We start from the raw sequence: 26,124 nt of genomic DNA, 5'->3' as shown, positions 1-26,124 counted from the left end.
ATCAACCATGCCACTTTATTATACAGGATATATTACAATATTATCAACAATTATTGTGTGAACAATTTAATTCTATTTTGTTTAGGAATATACTGTAGTTCGCTGTAGATTACTGGCTTTTCGATTTGGGGATTCCATTTCTGTTGCTGTTGTTGTTGTTTTTGTTGTTGTGTGAATCTGAGCTGTGTGTCATGATCAGATCCTGTCCATTGGAGTGCTGGACATCTTTGGCTTCGAGGACTACGAGAACAACAGCTTCGAACAGTTCTGCATCAACTTTGCCAATGAGCGTCTCCAGCACTACTTCAACCAGCACATATTCAAGCTGGAACAGGTGGGGCTCCTTTCTCCTCTCCTCTCTCCTCTCCTCTCTTCTTCTCTTCTTTCCTCCAGTCTCCTCCCTTCCTCTTTCACCCTCTCCTGTCCCCCCCTCTCTACCCCTCTCCTTCTCCTTGTCCTCCTCCCCCCCTCACTTCCTCTCATCTCCTATCTTGCCCTATTGTTAAAGTTGCTATCTTAAGATAGCCTAGCAAGTCGTTGGCTTCTGTAGCTTAGTGAGTGAAACCACAGTGGAAGGGCTACCCCAGCCCTGCCTCAACAGCCGGTCATTCTGCCGGTGAGGTGAGGCTGTTGGGGCTGCGAGGCCAGAGCTCCTGACAGCTCAGAGCTAAACCATGCATCCAGACGCTCCAACAGCAGCAGCCCCAGCAGCAGCAGCTCAGTCTGTGTATCCAAATTCTTAAAATATTTCATACACAGTCTATGGTCTAAAGCCCTTAGCTGGTATTGTTATTATTATTATTTTTTCCTCTTTATGGTTTTTCCCTTTATGGGCTTGAGTTGCATTGGGCCCTTTTCTTCAGTGGCTGTTTTATCGTATAATTAGTGTAACCTGATTTGCACTAGACAAACAAATTATCATTTAATAATACCCCCTTCCCCCCGTCCTCTCGGTCGGCTATTACACAAAAGACCAGCCAGATCAATTATATTCACTCACACTGTCTATCTCTCTCGCTCTCTCTCTCTCTCGCCCTGAATGGCTAATTCCGCAGCCTGCGTTTATTATGGAGCCGTTTTTAGCTCTTTTATTCAAATGTTAAACCACCCATTATTCAATTTGTGAGAGTATGTTTTCCCTCTTGTTTTCGTGTGGGTGAGCAGGGGAAGAGGGGGGGGTTCTGGGGACGAGTGGGAGGATGAGAGCAGGAGGGAGGGAGGAGGGAGGCCTGAAAGGGGAGAGAGGGATGCAGAAAGAGAAAGTGAGAGAGAGGATGGAGAGAGGAAGAGAATGGGAGCAAGGGAAAGGAAAGGACTTAGATAAAGAGAAAAGGGGAGGGAGGGAGGGAGTGTGATATATGTGGAGTGTAATCAGAGCTAAATTAGCCTCAATCAGGAAGAGTCTGTCACAATAGTTGTCAAGAGTCGTCTCGCCAAATAAAGCAAATGATTGGCCAACAGGCAGATCATTGGGCGGGTCAATTGCCCTGGGCCAATTGGAAATGTGTGGGGAAAGATAGGGTGCCTGGGCCTCTCAGGTTTTTCTGTCCCGTAAGAACACTCCTGGTATTTCTCCCTCTCTTTGACTCCATCTCTCTCCCTCACGCTCATATTTAAGAACTCACAAATAACACACTTCTGCTCTTTCCTGGTCTTTATCCTCTACAAGAGCTTATATGCCTCTTATGCCATCTTTTCTCTCTTTCTCTCCCCTATCTGTCTCTGTCTCTCTCTCTTCCTCCACTACTCCAACTCACTCAGACACAGACCGATGTAACTAGCCTGGTCCTACCAGACTCTCGTACTTCATTTAAATTGCACAGAGAGTCTGGACCTACTCAATTGACAAACGTTAACTCATTTGAAGGCGGCTGTCTGTTGAAGGTTAAAACTATTGGATCTGCCCAGTGCCACTCTGGATCTGCCATAACCAACCACTAACGTTTGGCCGGGAATCACATTGCGCGCAGGCTGTAAACAAACCAAACACCGTGCGTGAAGATGTCCGTCCACGAGAGTTGACTATAACGTCATTGTTCTCAGCCACTCCCTCTGTTCGCTGATTGGACGCAGAAAATTACTTACATACCGCAGACCCAGACCTAGTACTGAAGGGAAATTCAAATTGAGCGGAAGTATGTACAGTAATGTACAGACAAGGAATTTATTTCAAACATTAATCAATAACGGAAATCCAGGGCTGGCCTGAGAAGGGTTATATCTGAATTGTGGCTCACAGTGATGGCAACACAACAACGTTCAATTGAATATCTGACCCAATATCTAGCGTCTTATAATAATAACAATCGTTTTAAACAATAAACCCTTGTGTATGTTGAACTTTTAAAGCAGTGACCAAGAAACGGGACAATTGTAAACGGTGTAACCCGTTTTAAAGTCTGAACCGTGCGGTGCCGTAAAACCAAACGTTGGTCAAGACGTGTTAGTCTTATGATGCGTCGGACCAGCTCAGTGTTTCTCTACTCTCTGCTTCCTTTAAACCCTGTGCCGCCCCACCGCGCCCCGAGCAAGGGCCGCCGCGGTGTCCCTAACATTGTTTCAGCGGAGCCGCTGTTTATTATCCTTTAATCAGCGGGTCCTTGGCCCACATCGGCCGCAGGGCTTGTTTGACAGGACGCTGCTGTGGACGCTTGCCGGCTGCTTCTTTGGTCCCCTTTGTGTTTATTTGAAGAAGCGAGGTGGCAGTTCAGGCCTCAGCCGCCCAGCGGCCCTCCTTTTGACGTCAGGACAAGACCATGAGAGTCGTCCGTCTCGGAATATAAGCGTGGACGACTCCACTTTATAACCTACCCTGCTGTTGATTGTTTTGCTGGTTAGCAGGTGCTTTTGTCCCATGTGACTAGCGTTGAATTCAGATGCAGGTCGTTGAGGAGCAGAATGGGAGGTGGGGGGGGGGGGGGTTGCTCAAAGAGGCTGAAGCCATTGGAGATCAAAGCCAGATGGTTTCGTCGGGGAGGTGAACCCCCCTAGCCATTACACTACTATGCCCCACCTACCTACGTCACTTTATCACGGTGAATACTTTGAGGTAGCTTTATCCGCTCATCAGTATGCTAGCTTGTTTTCTTTTACGACAAACCACTCAGAAGCAATCTTCTAATCTTCTCCGTCATTTCGTTTGCTATGAGAAACCGGTTACAGTTGCTTTCAAGTTCAATGCCAAACGTCTACGACACGTTGTTATTTATCTGATGAAAATGGGTTATTAAGGTAGAATAACCTGCTCCACCTTAGGAAAACAGCCCGGGTAGTCCCGAGGCCTTGGGCGGCTGGCTGATACCTCTGTTAGAAGTGGGGATTAACCTGTTTGTTTAGCCGTTTATCTTGGCTGTCGGAGGCGAAACGCTACAGTTGATGAGCAGAGGCTCCCTTGGCAAGATGCCATTTTTTCAAACTTTTGAACGTTTAAATGTTTATTCATGCAAAGTAGCCGCCTCAATAGGGCGTGACGACGTTTGGAACGGTAACTGCATATGGAAATAAACCTGAAAGAATCTTGCTTGACGTCTGCCTAACAATGTGAGATTTGCATTGGCTTCCTCTTAACCTGGCGTCGGATTGTTTCAACCAACAAAGTACTGTACAAATATTGTCCAGTATTTGAAAAATACTGGACAATATTTGTACAGTACTTTGGATATACTCTCAAAGAAATTCAGTAATTCTTTACGAGTTATAAGGCAATGCTTTTTTTGACTTTCCATTTATTTCTGACTGTGTTCACATCAATACCTCTTCAACGTTTGTGAAATGACCACACTTTGATACAACCACTAACTCACATTTCACTGTAGAAGGTGACTCCCAAGTGTGATGTCATTATAGATGGATAGGTAGGTGATTGAACAATAAACGGCTTAGATGTTTCTTGACCAGCTATGCGTCGGGTTATTCAAAAAAGGGGAGCAAAAGACTGACGAAAAAACCACACGTGTGGCATAAGTGACACAAGGTGTCATTCCTTTAGTGAAGAGTAGCACTTTCTCAGGAAGTCAAGCACGCCCTACAGGATGTGGTTATGATGCAGTCAACAGCCCCGAAACCAGCCCCAGACACAAGGATGGCGTGACTCAAGGAGAGAGAGCACTGTGGTCCAAGTCCTCCACCTCATCTGTGAACCTCATGGCTTTGGCATCTATCGCTGCCGCTTGAACGGGCTCCATTGTTAACTATCGATGAAGTGACACCCGCGCAACAGCAGCTGGACAACCCCTTCCGAGACACCCAGGAAACCCCTTACATCTGCTCAGATCCCAAAGAAGCGTTACATGCAGCTGATTGGGAGGTGCGATGCCAGGCACACACCGCTGATGTGAGGAGAGAACTAAAGGGGTTATTCAGGCTCAGATATCGGACTCTTCTCTGAGCGGTTCAGCAGATCATCTGACCTGAGTCCATTTGCTGTGTGTGATTCAATGGCTGAAGGTCACTAAGCGCCTGAAGCAAACAGGAAAGTGAAGATGGCAGAGCGCTGCCATGGGAGTAGACCCAGAGGACGTTCATGAGTCACACACTTGTGCAGCGAAGTGATTAATGCGATGAGGTCATTAAGGTTGATTTTTGCTTTTTGCTTTTGTGTTTAGTCCAACATGTTTAACAGATTTGAACGTAAACATGTTAAAGGGGTTGCATGTAGGATTGAGTTACATCTAGCATTAAGATGCAAAGTCCATCAGCACTCCCTTTCCATCGACGTAGGGGAAGCTATGGTGGCCCCGATGGGCCATTAGTGACCTTCAAAATGATGTCATGGTCTCCGACCGCATCAAGGCGCCAAGCCTCAAGTGAAGAGGTTTCTTGAAAAATGTATAAATTGGATTTAGTCATACTTCAGGCCACAGCTTACAAGGAAGACAGCGGTTATGATTACACATGTTAACCGCGTCCTCTCTAGAACTGTTTGTCCGTTCTGGGCTACTGTAGAAACATGGTGGTGCATCATGGCAGCCTCCGTGGAAGATGATCCACTCTCCAAGTAGATAAGAAGGGTTCATTCTAAGGTGATGAAACACAACAAGTCTTATTTCAAGGGATTATACACCAATTAAAACATACTTATGGTGATTATATTCCATTTCTGCCAAGTCCACTCTCGCTGGGCTTGGACTCTGCCGTCACTTAATTCTACACACTGCACGTTTAGAGTAGGTGGAAGTCTCAACTTTAATCCACTTTACAGTGTGTAAAGGCTTCGGTTCAGATGTAATGCCTTTGACCACAGATCTAAAACAAAACGGTTGATAACAACAAAACGGTTGATGTCCAAATCCCCCTGAACTGTACTTCACTGAAGCAGGGAATGTCTGCCTTAGCCTTCCGACGCAGAATATTGGACACTCTCCTGCTATTGGACACTCCAAAGAGCTCCAGCTGCTGGAGCGCTCGCTCTTATTCCGATGATGGAGTCCAGCAAGGTGCTGGACGTCGTCACGGTGACTCATCACAATGGTCTTTGGACAGCCATTGGCGTCCAGCGTTTCCCCGCTGGACCACTCCGAGGCCAAATTCCACCTCTGTGTGTCTGGTATCCTTCGCTCTCTCCACATGGCTCCATCTTCCTCCGATCTCACTCGCCGTATTCATACCATGCTTTCCCTCTCTCTGTGTGTCCCTCCCTCTGACCTCGAAGACTGTTTCTTTTCCTCTCCTGTTCTCTCCCCCCCTGTTCTTTGTATCCCTTTAGTCACGCTCATTCTCTCTCTGTGTCCCTCCCTCTTATCTCCTAACCTTTTCTCTCCCCCTATCCTCCAATTCTAGACTCCTTTAGACACGCTCATTCTCTCTCTGTGTCCCTCCCTTTGTTGTTCTCTTTTTCTCTTCCTCACCTTATCTCTCCCCCTAACCTCCATCTCTAGACTCCTTGGTTTACTTCCACTTTTCTTCACTTGTCCCTCCCTCTGACCTTCTAGTCTGTTTCTCTTCCTCACCGTCTTTCTCCTCCCCCAAACCTCTATCTCTATTCTTCTTTAGACATGTTTTTTCCTTTTAAATCAACTTCTGCTTCTATTTTTCCAGTTCTACGGTTCCTCCCTTCTTCCTCATAAAAACACTAGTGCTGTCATAACAGAACAGGCCAGCCATGGAGAGGGGAGAGGGGGAGGGAGTGAGGTAGCCAGAAAAAGGGGAGAGGTTGAAAAACACACATAAGTCATCAAGGCCCCAGACAAGGCCCCAGACAAGGCACCTGCTCCCCCAAGACTCGAGGGTTGCACTGATTCCTGGAAGAGGCTTTAAGGTCATCATTGTTAGGCTGGCATGGTGGCACAGGGTCAACAGCTGCCAGACCTGAATGCCACAGTGGACAACGTCACATTTGCCAGAAATTGAGTTAGAGAATACTAAATGGTGTCTTTGGTGTAAAGGATCTTCGTGAACTGGTCAGGTCAGGGATTGAGCAGTGGAGGGCAGGGATGGAGTGAGCAATGTGATTATGATCTCTGACAGTGAGAGGGCGGCTGCTGGACTGAGATATGTGTGACCTCATCAGTGCTGGCACTAAAAAGGGAACAAACATGAGCAATTTGTGTTTGGGTTAGGCTGTACAATTTGGTACCAATAACAGTGGAAGCAGGGTTAACCGATTCATGTGATTTCAGTCATGTTTAATACAATTCTGTGCCAATCTCACATTCTAACTCATAAATGTCTGTAACCCTTGTTTAACAGACAATTAAGTCTTATCTTACCTTATCTTATCAATACTCGATCCAAATGGTTGTCGAAAGGTCACATAAAGGTATAAAGAAATATACATATTTTTACATATATGTACATTTGTTTGCACAAACTAACTTCTAAATCGAACTTCAGAAGAACCAAAAACATCAAATGAAAGGTTTTTTTTCTCACACAAACAAAATCATGACTTCCAGTAACCCAGCAAATGACCGAAGTTCAATTGGGATGAAAATGAAAAACACATGAATTGCCTTTGCTTAATGTTCAGCCGAGCCAAATGTTCTGGATGCTTTGCACACAATTTGTTTGTCCGAAGCACCACACTGGACACACATGGAACGAAGGACTGTTTGTTGGAGCCACTCGACACAAAATAAATCTGTGATGTGTTTAGTTTGTGACCGAGTAAGCATTTGTGCTAGGCCCGCTAAGCCAAGTTTCATCAAAGCATGCAATGATCAATGTTTAATGGGTTAGCAGTACCCCAAACTTCTATCTGCTCCGAGGTTATACGACTCTATTTGAAGCCAGAAAGGGTCATGTTTAAAGGAAAAGTATGTCAGTTGTCGTGATGTATGACGTTCAATTTGTGCTTTAACTAATAGGAAAAAGGCAAACTCTTGTCCTCCGTTGTTTCAAACGTGACAGTTCTTCAACACTTGCATCGACACAAATCATTTCTACTTCAACATGTAAACTGCTTGACCTCCATTTACGTTTAGGGCATTTAGAAGACACCTTTATCCAAAGCGACTTGCAACCATTCATACACATATTCACCCTCCGATGGCGGACTCAACCATGCAGGGCAACAGCCAGTTCGTCGGGAGAAGTTAGGGTCAGGTGCTCAGGGACACCTCAACACTCCGCTAGCACGAGCAGGGAATTGAACCAGCAAGTTTTTGGTTGCAAATCATCCGCTTTACCTACGTTAGCTAAGCTGACCCTTCAAAACTAAAACCTTAGTTTCTTATCATCTCCTGTTTTGACTGCCAGAAATCCCATCTGAGTTGTATCGCCCCTGTATATTAACGGTCGTCTCTGTGTGTGTTTTTCTCCAGGAGGAATACAGAGCAGAGGGCATCAGTTGGCACAACATCGACTACATCGACAACAGCGGCTGCATCAACCTGATCAGCAAGAAGCCCACCGCACTGCTCCACCTGCTGGACGAAGAGTGCAAGTACGTCTCCTGTTCGCCTCACTGTACTCTGAGTGGTTGATTAAACCCTGCGCACGACCCAAGCGGTCCGCGGGCGGCTTTAACGATAAATTCTTGATTTTAATCGTCAGTTCCAATAACAACAACTACGCCGGCTATTAAGACCACAGTTCCCGTACAAAATTAATTTCTGTTCTCCTGTTGTTTTTTTCTTCTTATCTGGCCATGGATTATAGGCCTACAGGTTTATGAATATATCAAAACCAGATGCGTGCTAAGGTCTTCAGGAACACAGAGTTCTGATGGGGAACTCTGAGGGGCAAAGCCCAGTAGATGAACTAACAGCATGGTACCATCTCTCCAAACAGGCAGAGGTGTCCATTCCCTGCCCCTAGGCACCGTGTTTGTTATTCCCGCCATTATCTTGTCAGATTTGGGTGAAATGTAGACAAACTAAATACAGTGGAACTCAAAATGATTTCCATAGGTGCTCTCAGACCCACATAGCCCGTATTGGAACGTTAAACGCCTAGCTCATTAGCACACTGGTTGGCCAAAGCTAACGACATGTTAGGTAACACACTGTGTGTGTGTGTGTGTGTGTGTGTGTGTGTGTGTGTGTGTGTGTGTGTGTGTGTGTGTGTGTGTGTGTGCACATTCACATGCGCATACACATGCATGATTATGTGTGTGTGTGTGTGTGTGTGCGCGTGTGTGTCCCCCCTTTTTCAAACCAACAACCTAAAAGCACAGCGCCTACGCAGATGGTTCAATAAATCAGCTCCGCCCCTTTGGCATAATAAAACCTACTCCCCTGTCCACAGAGTTTCACTTTTACCTGCTCCAGAAGCTGTCAGCCAGACAGTAAACCTCTCTGGTCGCCAGGCTTCACACCGTCATCTGGGTTTAATAACCGACGTGTGTTCTGAGGTGGTTTGTGGGGGGTGTTTAAGCACTTGGGTCAAAAGGGGGATTTCTTAATAAAGAGGCCGCCAGGGCCTGGTTTATCCCGCTACGGCGGATAGCAGCCAAATGCTAAACAGCTACGCCACAGCGCAGAAAGCTCTCCAGAGAGCCCATCGCTCACGGTTAACGGCTAGCATCCCCCTCCCTCTCTTTGGGGGGGGGGGGGGGGTGGGGGGGCTGTATTCGTTTATAGCGGCAACGACGTTAGCACCGCTCCACCACCAACGCTGACGACGACTGAGCTTAGCACAACACATGTTTCAATACCGGCCACTCAACAGACACTTACGCATGCACACACGCACTGACGCACGCACATGCACATGCATGCGTGCACTCACACACACACACACACACACACACACAGAGGCCTCGGTGTGAGAGCATCCCATCGGGGCCTGTCCATCTGGCGGGCTGACAGGCCCGGAGGGGTTAATGGGAGCGGGGGAAGTGCTGACAAAGGCGTTCTCCCGGTACGGAAGGGAACACTTAAGGACCACAAGGTTGCCAGTTGAAATCCCCTGACAAGGAGAGGGCGAGGAAATGTGGTTAGAACCCCCCTGTTGCCCCTCACATTGTGTCCAAGGTCCCTCTCGGGAGAGACCTCGTGTCCACGCTGGCCTGCAGGGCGGAGGTGTGAGGGAGTGAGAGGGAGATTGACAGCATGCAAGGTTCAGGCAAGATGACCTTGGTGACAAGTCATTACTGTAATGTTAACAAGGTTTTCCATGTTAATATAAATAAATTTGTATTAGTTATCATCATCCCGCTCCACTACCTTGCTCTGCAAAAATGATAATGTCATAATTGACATTATCATAATGATGGGGAAGAATTAAATCCTGGTTGAGAGAATATTCATGGACGCTTTTATCCAAAGCGATTTACAACGGTGCGTGCACACATTCACACACCGACGACGGAGTCCACCGCGCAGGGCGACAGCCGGCTGGCCAGGAGCAGTCAGGGCGAGGGGTCTTGCTGAGGGACACCTCGGCACCCGACTTCCCGCTCACAGGTCAACGTGCTCTACCTCCTGAGCTAAAACAACCCTATAAACAAATGTTGTATGACGTTACATTCAGGACCATCGGGCCCGACCCTCTACCCCAAGCCTCAGCCAGGAGCCGTAGTTGCTTTACCCAGTATAACGCCCTCTTCCTCCCCCTCACCAACCGGCTGTACCCCCCCCCCCCCCCGCTCCACAGCTTCCCCCAGGCCACCAACCAGACCCTACTGGACAAGTTCAGACGGCAGCACGACGCTAACCACTACATTGAGTTCCCCGCCGTCATGGAGCCCGCCTTCATCATCCGCCACTACGCCGGCAAGGTCAAGTACGGGGTCAAGGTGAGCGTGTGTGCGTGTGTGTGCGTGTGTGTGTGTGTGTGTGTGTGTGTGTGCGTGTGCGTGTGTCCGTGTGCGCGTGTTTGTCTCTGTCCGTTTCGATTCCCATTTTCATGCCATTTCCAGAAGAGCATATAATGAAGTGATTTTCTCTTTACATTATTTGGTGAGGGCGATTCAATGTTGACAAAAGAAAAAAGAGTCTGAAATATGTTGAACTTCACGTGAACAGTATCAAGTGTGATAAAGATATAGCTTTAAATATAATGGTATTGATGCTCGGTTACAAATTTTAGGTTACATTTGTTGTTTTAAATAAATATGCTTATTTAAGCTTGAAAATATTGAAACATCAACTAAAACGGCCTTTCAGAATAAATCCCATGGAAAAAGGACATTACTACCATGAGACACAAGCTAAGCAAGCTAAATCACGGAGCACCGGGTTAATGAAACAGTCTATAGCTCATCTAGCCATCATCTCATGGACCTCACCAGCTACGTCACCTCCTGCTGAGGCCCAGATGAGAAACACATGTGCTGGAGTTATTCCCCTCATGAAAGTGCATAATTAAGTATTAAGAATATAGAAGGGGAGGGGGGCGACTTGGTAGCACAACAAACTAGTGCGCTAACTCTGGAGACATTACACCTTGTAGCGACCTTGTCGAAACAGACAAACAGCGTCTCTCTTCTTGTTTGTCTACCTGTCCGTCCGTCGATCCGCCTGTTTCTCTAACTGTCTCCCTCTCCGTCTGTCCCTGCCCCTGTACGCCAGGACTTCCGGGAGAAGAACACGGACCACCTGCGGCCGGACATCGTGGCCCTGCTGAAGAGCAGCAAGAAGGCCTTCATCTGCGGCCTGATGGGCATCGACCCCGTGGCCACCTTCCGCTGGGCCGTGCTGCGCGCCTACTTCAGGGCCCTGGTGGCCTTCAGGGAGGCCGGCAGCCGACACACGCACTGCAAGACGGGTAACGCGCGCATAAAGGGCAAACACACACATGAACGCACGCAGCCGACACGCACAGCAAGACGGGTAACACACGCATACAGGCACACGAGTACACACACGCAGCAGACACATGGACAACAAGACTGGTAACGCAGGCATGCAGGCACACACACATACACGCACACACATGCAGCAGATACACGCACAGCAAGACCGGTTACGCACTCATACGCACACACACGTACACGCACACGCACTCGGAAGACACACGCACAGCAAGCCCGGTAACGCACGCATACAGGCACACACGGGTACATGCACGTAGCAGACACATGCATAGCAAGACCGGTAACGCACGCAGACACACACAGACGCGCACGGAAGACACACACACAGCAAAGATGCAAGATTCACACACACACACACACACACTCATACACATACACATATATCTGCTTATTCATATAAAAACAGAAGATGCATAGCACACACGCAGCAGATATAGACTACATGCACTGACAGCAAGCGTGATAAGGCGGCACCATACACGTTCACACACACAAACACACACACATTCAAGTACATAAAGGCAGCGCACCATCACCAACACACTCCATGCGCTTTTGAGCCGGGAGTTGAGCCTCACACCTCCTCCTCTCCCTGTGTGGCGCCGGTAGGGAGCGAGGCGGCGGTCCCCAGCGCAGCCCTAAAGACGGTGGACAGCTTCAGCTTCCTGCACCACCCGGTTCACCAGCGCAGCCTGGAGATCCTGCAGCGGTGCAAGGAGGAGAAGTACAGTAAGTCCCGGCGCCATCCCTCTCCGCGGCGCAAGTCACACACTGTCCCCCTGCACACATGCTTGTCATATTAGCGGAAGAATGTCGGAGCCGTGGCGACGGCACCATGTGATGTTTACGTGTCGCTGCGCTAATAACGGTTCGGGGGGGGGGGGGTAACTCAGACAGCTGTGCACACCGTCGGTGAACGACGAAAACATAAGAATAGAAACACATCGCGTTTCTGTGGCCGTTGGATCAGACACACACGGATCTGCTAGCACCACTGAAATGAACTGAAAGCAAAGGAAATGGAAGAGAAACTAGAGCAATCTGTCCAGTTCTGGGCCTGTTGTGAGCAGGTTAGGGTTTGTTAGTGCAGATGTATGCACTGGCAGCGGATATGCATTTGTTTACACACTGCAAATGCGGCTTCTTCTTTTTAAGGGTTCAGGAAAATATATGGTTGACAGCTTCTAAACTGTAAAATGATAATATTTCTTTATCATGTATCTGAGGAAGCAAAGAGCTGCACAGACAGAAGTCACATCAAGTCACATGATCTGTATACTTTAGTTGTAGGAGTCCATGAAACAGCCAATTCTTCACTCTATGCAAACATCTGGACACACACACCCACCCACACACACAAACCCCCCACACACATGCACAACGATTGTATCCCCCGATGGGAGTAGCACAGCATTCTCACCGAAAGGGGGAAAAGCTTTTCACTGTATATCGTATTTTCTCGGATAATGCCTTTATTCATTGGACAGATGGCTACTAAAACATCTAGAATATATTGCTCACTTGTTATGCTTGACTGCACCACTAAAGTGTGTGTGTGTGTGTGTGTGTGTGTGTGTGTGTGTGTGTGTGTGTGTGTGTGTGTGTGTGTGTGTGTGTGTGTGTGTGCATATTGCGTGGTGTCCGCTCAATTCTCAAGTTGGTGTTTCTGATTTCTTCAACACAACTTCAGGAACTCTCAGGTTCTGGTGTGTAGGGGGTGATGGGTTATTATACTCCACTAGTTAAGGGCCTGTGAAGCACTTTCAGACGATGTATGTTAACAGATGCACGATGTTAATATACTGGACCTGACTGGGAGCAAGGGAACGGTCTGCGAGAGGGTCGGTCTGAAGAGACGGGGGAGGGCGTAGGGATGGATATGATGATCGAGGGAGCAGTGGTTGGAATCTGAGACGTGAAGGACTGGACAGATGTTAATGTTTGTTTCAGCCAGCTGTTTTAATAACAAAAAATAGCAGCAAAAGACTTAAGTATGCTCTCAGAGTCATCTGTCTCTCTCTCTCTCTCTCTCTCTCTCTCCCTTTCTCTCTCTCTCTCTGTCTTTCTCTCTCTCTCACTCACTGACTCACTCACTCACTCACTCACTAACTCTTTCTCTCCATCTCTCTGTCCCTCTCTCTCTTTCTTCCCCTCCCTCTCTCTTTCTCTCTGTCTTTATATCTCACTCACTCACCCAGTCACTCACTAACTCTCTCTCTCTCTCTCTCTAGGTATCACGAGGAGGAATCCTCGGAGCCCCCTGTCCGACCTGCAGGGCACCAACGCAGTCAATGAGAGGGGCAGCAGGTGAGCCCCAGCATCTGGTTCTGATTCCACCATCCCATTCTAGTATCTGATCCCAATGTGGGTATCTGATTCTGTTTCTAGTGTCTGAATCCAATTCAGATTTTTGTCTCTGTTGTATTTTAATTGTAGCATCCAATTCTAATTTCTTGTGTCTAATTCTACCTTTAGGATCCAATTTGTATTCTGCCAGCTGATTGTCACTCAATTCTAAATCTGTTATCGCTCTATTATGTCTGATGCTAGTACCTGATTCTAATTATAATTCGAGTATGTGATTATAATTGTACTGTCTCTATTAACTCATTCTAATTCTATTTATATCATCTCTGTCTAATTCTAGTACCTGATTCTAATTCTAATTCAAGTACCTGATCCGAGGTCTGTCTGGTTCTAACTGTACTCCTAGCGGCTAATGCTGCTACCTCCAGCGTGTGACTCTAACCGTGTCTCCCCCAGGGAGAGCCTCTACGCTGGGGGCTGTAACGGCCGGGGCTCCAGGTCCCTGCGCCTGGCCTCCACGGGGAGCCCCACCCTGGAGGAGGAAGGCATCTTCCTCAACTCAGACAAGAGCAAGCTGCTGGAGCGGGCCCAGGGTATCCTGCTGTGAGTGGGCCGCACCGATGGACACACACACATACATGGAGACGCACTCACACACACCCACGCACATAGCAAAGAGACGCACTCACACACACGCACACATAGCGAAGAGACGCACTCACACACACACACACATAGCGAAGAGATGCACTCACACACACACACACATATAGCCATAGAGACGCACTCACACACACATAGCGAAGAGACGCACTCACACACACGCACACATAGCGAAGAGACGCACTCACACACACACACACACATAGCGAAGAGACGCACTCACACACACACACACACATAGACATAGAGACACACACACACACACACATAGACATAGAGACGCACTCACACACACACACATAGCGAAGAGACGCACTCACACACACGCACACATAGCGAAGAGACGCACTCACACACACACACACATAGCGAAGAGACGCACTCACACACACGCACACATAGCGAAGAGACGCACTCACACACACGCACACATAGCGAAGAGACGCACTCACACACACACACATAGCGAAGAGATGCACTCAGACACACACACATATAGACATAGAGATGCACTCACACACACGCACACATAGCGAAGAGACGCACTCACACGCACACACACATAGCGAAGAGACGCACTCACACACACACACACACATAGACATGGAGACGCACTCACACACACACACACACACACACATAGACATGGAGACACACTCACACACAAACACACATAGACATAGAGACACACTCACACACACACACATAGACATAGAGACGCACTCACTCACACACACACACACACACACACATAGACATAGAGACGCACTCACACACATACACACACACACACACAGACATAGAGACGCACTCACACACACACACATAGACATAGAGACGCACTCACACACACACACACACACATTGACATAGAGACGCACTCACACACACACACACACCCATAGACACGCACTCACACACACACACACACACACACACACACATAGACATAGAGACGCACTCACACACATACACACATAGATAAAAACATGGACACACATACAGAAATGCATACAGAAATACACACACCCACCCATGCACACATAGATAAATACACGCACACATGCGCGTACACACACATTCATTTACGCAAACGCAAAGACATACACAAACACATAGATAAATAAAGCACACACACACACACACACACACATTTATAAATACACACTCATACACACGCATACACGTTTTGTTACTTTTCAGTAGTAGCACCGATCACATGTCCATGATCTGTGTTTTGTTTGCCTACCGATAACCTTGCTTTCCTTCCTGTTCTTCCTCAGGAGAAACAAAAACTACAAAAGTAAACCTTCCCTTCCCAAGGTAAGAAAAGACCCCATGATCATGACCGCCCTGTTTAACAGAGAACTGCCAACTTTTGTATTGACATATTAAACAATGATTGTGTGTGTGTGTGTCTGTGTGTCTCTGTGGTACACCCGTAGCATCTTTTGGATGTGAAGTCTCTGCGCTACCTGAGCAGCGTGACGCTCCACGACCGCATCACCAAGTCCCTGCTCCACCTGCATAAGAAGAAGAAACCGCCCAGCATCAGCGCTCAGTTCCAGGTGTGTGGGGACGTCGCCACCTGCTGGCTGAATATATGAACTACAATGTTACGCTCAAGGATGCTTTCAGGACCGGATATAATGTCTTATATTCATAAGATAAGATAACAGGAAAAAAAATTGTCAAATTAGACACATGCGGAGGATAATAAGAATGAGCAGATATTCTAGATGTTGTTGGTTCTGTGTGCAGGCGTCCCTGAATAAGTTGATGGAGACCCTGGGTCAGTCGGAGCCGTACTTCGTCAAGTGTATCCGCTCCAATGCTGAAAAGGTTTGTCCCTACTTATTCTCGGCCAAGCGCTGTGGTTTTGTGCCTTTTAAGGGAAATGAAAGTGAAGATGTAGAATTTAACAATTGTCGCTCAAAGGCAGGTTTGGTCCACTCTTTTTTTATAATTTTTATATTTATATATATATATATACATATTATCTTTCTAAACCTTTATCTGTTTTTTGTATGTTGCCTTCCTGTATGTTCCTGTTATGTTGTTTCCCTTGTTAAGCACTTTATTTGCAATTGTTTGTACGAAAAGCCCTCTATAAATAAAGTTGGATTGATCGTTGATTGACTGTTCCCTCAGCTCCCGTTGCGGTTCAACGACAGCCTGGTGCTCAGGCAGCTCCGGTACACGGGCATGCTGGAGACCGTCCGCATCCGCCAATCAGGGTACAGCATCAAGTACACCTTCCAGGTAAGACCCGCCCATTTACAGCCAACAGTTGGAACTGATAAAACATCGGCAAAACCGTGTTAAAGAGCTCTGACACGTCATTAACCTTGAGGTTTCTTCTTCTTCTTCTTCTTCTTCTTCTTCTTCTTCTTCTTCTTCTTCTTCTTCTTCTCATCCTCCTTCCTCTTCCTCTTCCTATTCCTCTCCCTCATCCTCCTACAGCACTTTGTGAGTCACTTCCTCATCCTGCTGCCTCGTGGAACCAGCCCAACCAAGGCGGGCATCCGGGACTTCTTCCGGAAGATCCACCTGGCCCCCGCTGGGTATCAAGTGGGCAACACCATGGTAACGGCCGCGGCCCGCGCACTGAGCATGCTTGTGATGTCATGTTTGTGATGTTTGTATCACTATAGAACTGTTCAGAATGAGAGCAGGTCATTCTTGATAATAATGAGGTGTGACTTAATATTGCATCCAAATGTACGATACAGAACATCTTCTGATATATTCTAAACTGAACTAATACAATGGGAGAAAATCGGATCGCATCTAATCAGATCAATTCTGACCTGATCTAATACACTGTGGTGAAACGTAAGGCAGTCTAATCAAATTAATTCTACTCTGGACCAGTCTATTGTGATCCGATCAATTTGAACCCTGTGTGGATCCCTGTGTGGACCCCTGAGTTGACCCCTGTTTTGACCCCGGGTTGACCCCTGTTGTACCTGTGTGGGGCTGTCTGTTGGCCCCTGCTGTACCTGTATCGACCCTGGTGCTGACCCCTGTGCTGACCCTGTTGGTGACCCCGTTGTTGTACCTGTGCAGGTGTTCCTGCGGGAGGCGGAGCGGCAGCACCTCCAGAGCCTGCTCCACCAGGAGGTGCTGAGGAGGATCGCGGCGCTGCAGCGGCGCTTCAGGGCCGTGCTGGAGAGGAAGCAATTCGTCAGGATGAGACAAGCCTCCTCTGTGATCCAGGTAACAGCGTGGCCTGGAACCAGGGGATCTCTAGGACCCAGGGGAGGAGGGTGCAACCAGAGGAACCCTTTGGAGGGCTGTCATGGCTGCCCACGTTTTCTATCAACAGAATAGTGTAGTGTTAAGGGTGTTCAAACCCCATCCTCGAGCAAGAGGCCCTAACCTCGGCCTCGTCCTTAGTGGTGCGTGTCTGAGTTCATGGTAAATCGCCTTGGATCAATACCTGCTAAATTGCTAAAAAGTAAAGATGCATAGAAAAAGGAAACAGTTCTGCTGTTCATTTCCTTGAATGAACTGCCCAGAAATTATCAGATTTAAGGTCTGATTCCTTAAGAAGTGTGCGTGTGCGTGTGCGTGCGTGTGTGTGTGCACACTTAAGTGTAACACATGCACATGCATGTGTTATCTCGCATGCATGTGCCAGCCTAAGTCCAAACTCGGCGTACTCACAGCTAGCTCAGCCCACCACCTTGACCCTAACGTCAGCCTCGACCTCATTGGCTCATCCCCCGGTCTCTCCCCTCGCTGTCCCTCCCCCGTCTAGCGGTGGTGGCGGACCCACCTCCGGAGCCGGGCGGAGTCGGCCGTGGAGCCGGCAGCGGCGGAGGCGGCCGCGCTGCGCCTGCAGGCGGCGTGGAGGGGGTTCCGGGAGCGCCGGGCCTACCAGGAGTGGCGTGAGGCGGCCGTGGTCCTCCAGAGGAGCTGGAGGTCCTGCCTCGGCCGCCGGACCCTGGCGACCATCGTGATCCAGGGCTCCTGGAAGGCGTGCAGAGAGAGGCGCCGCTACAGGAGGATCCAGGACGTGGTGGCGGAGCTCCAGGCGGCGGGCAGGGGATACCTGGTCCGACTCAGGTGACTAGGATGGGGGTCGGTGTGTCGTAGGGGGGAGGGTGGGGGGGATGTGGGAGACAAGGGGGACAAGGGGGCCATGCTGTTATGGTGTTTTAACTAACCTGCCAGTTAAGTTTCAACGAAACGCTAGGGAGGGTTTGGGGGAGAGAGAGAGAGAGGAAGAGGGGGGGAGAGAGAGTCTTCAAACAAAATGCTTTCTTGAGGATGAAGACTGCTGAACGTGCAAACATTAAATCACTATTTTTGTGAGGATTTGGTCCCTCCCTCAGAGACGGCGTGTTCAGCTTCTGCTGAATTTTGTGCAGGCGGGTCACATGACAGAAGAGGTAGCTCTTTCTGCTGAGAGAGGGAGAGGGAGAGAGAGAGAGAGAGAGAGAGAGAGAATATGCTGACTTTAGCTGGCTAGGTCGTTTTTATTAGTTTGACCCTCCCTGATTTAATGCTCATCCTTTTGCGGCTCATAAAAAGGCAATGTTTACTTCTGTTCTACTGCGGCATGAATCCCTGATGCTGGACGTTGTGTCTGACGTCCGAAGGTTCAAAGAGCTGAAGAGCGAGCGTGACGCTCAGCAGGAGCGCAGGGACGCCAGCGGCCCCGAAGAAGAGGAAGAGGCGGCGATGAGCCTGGGTGCGGAGGACCCCGCCCTCCCCGGGACGGACACCTCCTCCTCTGAGGCCGCTGGGGGGCCCGCGCCGGGGCCCCAGGACGTGGAGGAGGCGGACAAAGAACAGGCCCGGGAGCGGAGCTGCAGCATGAGCGACACCAGCCTCAAGTGCCGGTCCAAGCGGGAGAGTCGCCGCATGAGGGAGCTGGAGCAGGCCCAGTTCAGCCTGGAGCTGCTTAAGGGCCGCGCCACCGGTGCCGGGGGCCCCCTGCCGGAGGAGCCCGTGCGTGGTAGCGGGCCCTCGGAGGAGCGCGAGAGGGGCCCCCAGTCCCCCCGTGGGTCGCCCGCCAGTCCCGAGAGCCGCGAGCCGCTCCCCGCGGAGGACATGGAGACGGAAGGCTCCAGAAGCTCCGACGGCCCCCGGGAACATTCTCATCTAGGAGGTGCCCGGTCAGAGACTGAGCCATTGGGCAAGGCACGCAGGGATTTGAACTACAATGAAAGGCCAGAGTTTGAAAAGGAACAGGCTCAGAGAGCAACGTTTTACATCTCTGCTGACCAAAGCCCCGTCCATGAGCCCAAATGCGAGAGCCCCAGCAAGGGTGTGAAAGAGAGGCGAGAGTCCAGCTCTCGGAGGCCCGTGGTGGTGGTCATCAGCATGCAGAAGGAAAGCCCGGTGGATGAGACGGAGCTGCAGGCAGCCCAAGCCCTAGAAAGGACTTCTGATGTCGGGGAAAGCGCTTCGGGTTCCCGCCCGACCACGATAGCAGGTCTAGAGTTAGGCACGACTCCCAGGCCCACAGAGTCCCCCGCCATGAAACACATACCCCCTACGGAAAGTAGTTCCCCCAAGGCCGCCCCGTCAAGCCCCCATGAAGACACTCCAGGGTCTCCAGCCATTTGCTCCTCAGAGGTGGACATCCAGTTAGTCCTGGAGCCAAGGCCCTCGATGCTGCCGGTCCTGCCCAGCCAGAAGGACAGGAAAGGGGGCAGGCCAGCACAGGCATCCCCCAGTGTCCATGTCCTGGAGACCAAACCACCGAAGGCCCAGAAGAAGAGTTCAGCCCAGACTGTGATCGTCAATATGACAGAGAAGCCCGCGACGACAGTGTTTTCTCCACCCAGACGCAAGCTGCCCTTCTCGAAGTGAGTACAAGATGACGTGCTATTATTATACCGAGCATACTTCCTATTATTATACCATTGCTGGAGTAGTGCTTTGGGATATCTGACTGTTGACTATTGCAGATCTGATAAAGACCTGGTCAACCAGGAGAGGTCTTTGTCCTTGCATGAGGACCCCTCCAGCTCCAAATCTTCTGCAGGTTCCAGAAGAGAGGTGAGATTGACGGAAATAAAAACACACTCACAAACAAACACACACACACACGCACGCACACACTCTGACGTTCAATCCAACAATCCCAAAAAACTCAAAAGTATTGATGTTGAATTTGTTCATTCTGAAGTGTGTGTTTGCATGTTGCTGCCATTGATTCAGGGGGTATATTAAAGTGTGTTCTTGCCTTGGTACATGTTTTGTCACACACACACACACACACACACACACACACACACAAACACACACATGGACAACACACACAAACACACCCGGCTGACCCGATGTCCCTGTGGAAGCAGATCAGTCGCCCTGGTCCCAAAAAGAAAGCGCGCATGTCCCGGACTCGCTCCGACTTCCTCACTCGCTGTAACTCAGAAGGGGCCACCCAGTCGGACGACGAGGACGACGAGTACTACGTCCCCGCGGTGTCCCGCACCCTGCCCCCCTCCCTGTCCCCCCCTAACCCCCGACCCCACACAGACTGCCTCAGTGACGGCGAGATGGTAAAGCAGGACGCTCCCGAGATATCCAACCAAATATAAATGTCCGACGACCAACTGCCGCTTGCCCATCTCTCTCCCTCTTCTTTGGGGGTTTATTAGCGCTAACCTTAATGTCGGCCGTAATGGCCTCTCTTCTGAAATCCAACAAACGTTTTTTTTTTCCTTTCTAGCTAACGTAGCTAGCTCTTTGCCTGATCTCTTCTCCTGAATGCTCCGCAGTACGCCGGCGGGAAGATCTAAAATTCCCCACTTTGTCAGTGTTGCCTCCGCAGGTGTAACTGTCAAAGTGCTGCCTCACTTTGTCGTTTCTCTTTAAAACATCACACTCTTTATATAACCTACCTCATACTTTAGCATTTGTAGAATCAATGAAGTGTAATTATATCCTTTGGTGAGGATAGCATGACGTATACATTTGACTAAATTAGAATGATGTTGGCTGAGGTTTCTCATTCACTTCTTCCATAACACTAGTATTACGCAGAAATGAGTGTCGTACAGGACCACCCCTGACCACCTGACCCATTTTGTCTGCTTCTGGTCAAGAATATGCTCCAAGGACCACGTCTCCTTGGAAACCAACTGCTTTACATGCATGCGGGACGCAGCCGTCTGTCTCTCTTGGCAACCTAACAATCTGAATGACATTGTTGCTGAAAAGGAGCATGGCCAGTCTTGAAACACCTGAATGACTTACTTTGAAGCATTTTCTTTGAAATACAAATGTGTTATTGTTGTCCGTCATCAAAAGGGTGCAATTTGAGATTGAGTATTTGAGTAAAGCTCGCTGCCAATCGAAATAGTATGAAATACCCTAAAATGACATTTAACTGGATGAATGCATGTTGGATATAAGATGCATCGCAACAAGTCTGATCCTTCACACTAAGGACCAAGACTTGTTTTACCCGCTAACTTCCTACTCACTTACTGCCTGCCCTTTATGTCCAAACCACTAACAGGAATGCACAGCTCGTCGACTCTTTCCATAACGTTCATTTCAATCCACGCTCATGACTTGAAATCTCCTTTTACCTCCTTCTCTCCAGTCGTCTCACAAAGACCAGAAGAAGATCCACAAGACCATGTCTTCCGGAGACCTGGGCAAGGTGGAGGTTCTCCGGAAGACCTCTAGCCAGGACGGAAGGTACTCTCTCTCCCCTCTGCTGCCTCCCCCTTCTGCTGCCTCCCCCTTCTGCTGCCTCCCCCTTCTGCTGCCTCCCCCTTCTGCTGTCTCCCCCTTCTGCTGCCTCCCCCTTCTGCTGTCTCCTCCCCTCTCTGATCCGTAACGTTCATTTTCTCCCCTCTCCGCTAGTGGGCCTTTTATGTTGTGTAGGGTTGACGGTTTCATTCAGGGCTCCAAAAGCCATTTCACCAGCATCTGGTCTTGATAACAAGATGATGATGAGGATGATCCCAGGTTATGGAAGTTTTTACATTTTTTGACAAAGAACTTGAGAAGCTTCTTCTACGATCAAGCATTTCCGCGCAGAATGTTAGCCTGTTTTAGCATTGTGGATAATTTTTTAACATTTTAAGTATACGCATTGATCTGGAAAATGTGTAGCTCTAGCATGAAGATGTGAGGTGAGGGTTCTAGGTGAGGTGTGTGTCCGTCCAACGATGGTACATCGTGTTTGTGATCCAACAGGATGAGAGGCAAGATGCGCTTCTGGAGTAAGACAAAACACGCGGACAAGAAGCTGTCCAAGGAGAGGAGTGAGAGTGTGGACACGCCAGGTAACGGCGGGCCTAGCCCTTGGGAGGCACTTTATGTACTTTCTCCATGTACTAGGTCTTGATAAGTTGTAACGTCATTCATAAATGAATGAATGGAGAGAACATTTGTAGATTTTCTTTCGATTTAACCTGGGGTAAAGGTAGAGTAGTCTTAAGGTCTACTTCAAAATAAACAGCCCAACAAATATGTAGTGTCTACAGTCACATACGTGGTCAAAAAGAAAACTTCTAAAGCTCTAAACACTTAACCCTAACTGCTCCCGACGAGCTGGCTGTCACTTTGGATAAAAGCATAGCTTAATGCCCTTAATATAAATGTGAATGCAAAAATAACCCCCCCCCTCCGCCTAACCCCCCAGCGGTCGACGGGCCCTCACCCCCCCACAGCCCGGACACGGGGGCCTCCCGGGGGGGTCCCAGGGACGCCAAGGAGAACAAGGAGCCCTCGCCCAAGTCCCGGAGGAGGCGCAGCGTGAAGATCAGCAGCGCGGGGCTGGAGCCCGCCCACTGGCAGAACGACGCCCTCCTCATCCTCAGCACCGCCCACGACTACCGCAGCATGAACGACTTCCTGATGAAGAAGGTCTGAGCGCATACGCACGCGCGCACACGCACGCACACACACGCACGCACGCATACACATACACACGCACGCACGCACACACGCACGCACGCACGCACGCACGCATACACATACACACGCACGCACGCACGCACGCACGCACACACGCATACACACGCATGCACGCACGCGTACACATACACACGCACGCACGCACGCACGCATACACGCACGCACGCACGCACACACGCATACACATACACACGCACGCACGCACGCATACACATACACACGCACGCACGCACACACGCATACACATACACACGCACGCACGCACGCATACGCACGCACGCACACGCACGCACGCACGCATACACATACACACGCACGCACGCACGCACATACACATACGCACACACATACACATACACACACACATACACACACACACACGCAAACACACATACATATACACACACACACACACACACACACACACACACATACATATACACACACACACACACATGCACACACATACACACACACATACGCATACACACACACATACACACACACATACACACACACACACACAAACACACATACACATACACATACACACACATACACATGAACTTGAGTTACACATACAGTATACACACACATACACACACACACACACACACACACACAAGCTAGGGTTACACATATGGTATACACACACACAAATTTGAGCTACACATACAGTACACACACACACACGGTACACACACACACAATTCCTCTACTGCATGTACACAGATGCATGCACACAAAAAAAACTAAAACTAAAATAAATCTAAATTCTTTCCCCCCTACCTTCCCCCCTCTAGATCGGGGAGCTGGAGTCTGAGGACGGTAAGAAGGACACCATGGTGGACGTGGTCTTCAAGAAGGCCCTGAAGGAGTTCAGGATCAACATCTTCAACTCCTACTCCACGGCTCTGGCTGTGAGTACCCTGTGGCCGGGGTCTTCCACTTGGGTTTTATTTGATACACTTTTGTCAGGTCTCTATGTTTGACTTTGTATGGATCAGAGGTTCTCAATCTTAGAATGGATAGATATTCATAAGGACTCCCTACAATAACTTAAACTTAAATCATATAACTACAGTTTTAGCATAAATGTTATAGTGTTCAACCTGAATCCAGCCCATTGAACATGTACCAGAATCCATTTATTGCCCATGCATTACTTCAAGCCAGCAAATCGAGTATTAACATGCATTGGAAATGCACAATACTGGCTCAATTAACTTTCAAATCAAATTTCCCTTGAATATAATGACCACAACAGGGGTATGTGAATCCCTGGTATGAATAACAGTAGAAAGACTTTAACAGATGTTTTGAGGAATCTTTTTATTAGCATTGAAACTCATATCTCCACCTAATTGAGGGTTAGGAGTGTACCAGAGTACTTGTGTTGTGTAGCATCTTATCCTAGCTATCTTTGTTGTATACAGGGAATGGGTTAACCTGGCCATCGTTAGTGCTTGGCACTTGGTTCTAAGAACATCCTTACTGTACCGACAGAAACACATTGTTTCTCTTTCTAAAGAGAAATGTACTTATTGTAAGTCCCTTTGGATAAAAGTGTCTGCTAAACACCCTAAATGTAAATGCAAAAGGTTCCCAAACGGACATCAGGAGGTGAACTCACCACTCCTCCCGCCTCCTCTCTCCTCCCCTCACCACCTTCTCCCGGCTCCCCTCCCCAGATGGAGGACGGCCGCAGCATCCGCTACAAGGACCTGCACGCGCTGTTTGAGCAGATCCTGGAGAAGAGCATGCGCCAGGAGCAGAGGGACTGGAGCGAGTCGCCCGTCAAGGTGTGGGTCAACACCTTCAAGGTCTTCCTGGACGAGTTCATGACGGAGTACAAGCCCATGGAGGGCACCATCGGCAGGGTGAGGCGACGTCGGGTGGGGCTGGGGTCGGGGGCGAGGGTGAGGTTGTGGTGGGGGCGAGGGTGAGGTTGTGGTGGGGGTGGAGGTGAGGGTGGCGGTGGGGGTGGAGGTGAGGGTGGGCCGGCGTTGTTTGGATACCTCGGTCTTTTAGCAGACTCTTTCATCCAAAGGGACTCATGGGTGTGGCTGAGAACGATCTAAGCAGACTATGAATATCTGCATATATTTAGCATATATATACAGTAAGTACAAAATTATTAACAGCCAAAAAATATTAATCAACAGCATTATTTTTGCTGACCGACAAATTGTTCTCCTACAATTTTTTTGACATCTGTATGACATGTTTTATTATTTTTTTCATAAAGTATAAATTGTATTCTAGGTCGGTTAAACATGAGTAGATAACCACATTAATAGTGGATGAGAGATATGCCGTTTTTGTAATAGGCTGATTGAGTGGCGCGGTTAGACGATAGATTCGATTCAACGGAAAAACAAGTCAGATGTTTAAGGTCAAAGGAAGGAAATGGAGGTCAAAGAGTTTGTTCAAATATTCATGAACTGTCCGACCATTTGGACCGAACAGCATGTCATTAAAGTACCATCGGTTGACAGAGTGGTTTTTAAAAGCTGCTTTGTCGAATTTCATTGAAAACATTGTCAAAGTGCTTCGGAGACACTCCCAGTGGGTGTGTGTGAAGCTTGGGGTCTCTAGACTGGAGTCACACATTCACGTGCCTGGCTTTCTCTCATCCAGCCAGCATTGTCTTTCATTCATTGTTTTTATTGTTGTTTTTGTAATTTAGAACACAGAAACTCTGTACTCTTTACGACAAAACTATAAAGTTGATTATACTAGAGCTTATGCCATTGAGTCTTTCATAGAGAATAAAAGAAGATAATATTTTTTTTGCTGTTTGTTCGAGGCTTCTAAACCAGAGCGGAAGAAGAGGAGGAAAAAGGAGAGTGACATTGTAAGTTTATTCTTTCTGAAACTCTCTAGCTAACTCATTTCTCATTTCACTTTAAGAGTTTGAGCTTGTAGAAATACCTGAGCACAATACTTGGATTTCCTTAACCAATTCATATTACTAGCCATTTAGCCAATATGCTTTGCTTCAGCTGTTGCTGCCTGCGATTTCCTAGAAGATTGAGAAGATCAAGAGTGGGAAGTTAAAA

The 26,124-nt window shown here is 48.5% G+C and overlaps 1 protein-coding gene across 2 annotated transcripts in view; it reads left to right on the top strand.

Annotated features, from left to right (window-relative positions):
* The window catches only part of LOC307080668 (unconventional myosin-IXAb-like), an 89,825-nt gene that overhangs the window by 57,942 nt on the left and 5,759 nt on the right, over positions 1–26,124 (top strand). The window contains exons 11-33 of one of the 2 annotated variants that reach the window (XM_079743481.1): positions 200–334; positions 7,761–7,882; positions 10,036–10,177; positions 10,953–11,148; positions 11,807–11,926; positions 13,429–13,504; positions 13,961–14,107; positions 15,451–15,490; positions 15,613–15,735; positions 15,929–16,009; positions 16,319–16,429; positions 16,631–16,753; positions 17,237–17,386; positions 17,931–18,238; positions 18,775–19,989; positions 20,092–20,182; positions 20,485–20,688; positions 21,738–21,835; positions 22,340–22,428; positions 22,788–23,011; positions 23,866–23,982; positions 24,754–24,942; positions 25,872–25,919. In XM_079743481.1, coding sequence (XP_079599607.1) covers positions 200–334; positions 7,761–7,882; positions 10,036–10,177; positions 10,953–11,148; positions 11,807–11,926; positions 13,429–13,504; positions 13,961–14,107; positions 15,451–15,490; positions 15,613–15,735; positions 15,929–16,009; positions 16,319–16,429; positions 16,631–16,753; positions 17,237–17,386; positions 17,931–18,238; positions 18,775–19,989; positions 20,092–20,182; positions 20,485–20,688; positions 21,738–21,835; positions 22,340–22,428; positions 22,788–23,011; positions 23,866–23,982; positions 24,754–24,942; positions 25,872–25,919 — 4,149 coding nt within the window. The remainder of the gene's footprint in view (positions 1–199; positions 335–7,760; positions 7,883–10,035; positions 10,178–10,952; positions 11,149–11,806; positions 11,927–13,428; positions 13,505–13,960; positions 14,108–15,450; positions 15,491–15,612; positions 15,736–15,928; positions 16,010–16,318; positions 16,430–16,630; positions 16,754–17,236; positions 17,387–17,930; positions 18,239–18,774; positions 19,990–20,091; positions 20,183–20,484; positions 20,689–21,737; positions 21,836–22,339; positions 22,429–22,787; positions 23,012–23,865; positions 23,983–24,753; positions 24,943–25,871; positions 25,920–26,124) is intronic. The other variant, XM_079743482.1, reaches the window with a different exon arrangement.

This window comes from Pollachius pollachius (assembly GCF_949987615.1).
Source record: "Pollachius pollachius genome assembly, chromosome: 9".
Taxonomy (NCBI): domain Eukaryota; kingdom Metazoa; phylum Chordata; class Actinopteri; order Gadiformes; family Gadidae; genus Pollachius; species Pollachius pollachius.
The sequence above is the reverse complement of the archived record's forward strand: the minus strand, read 5'-3'. Positions and strand labels throughout refer to the sequence as shown.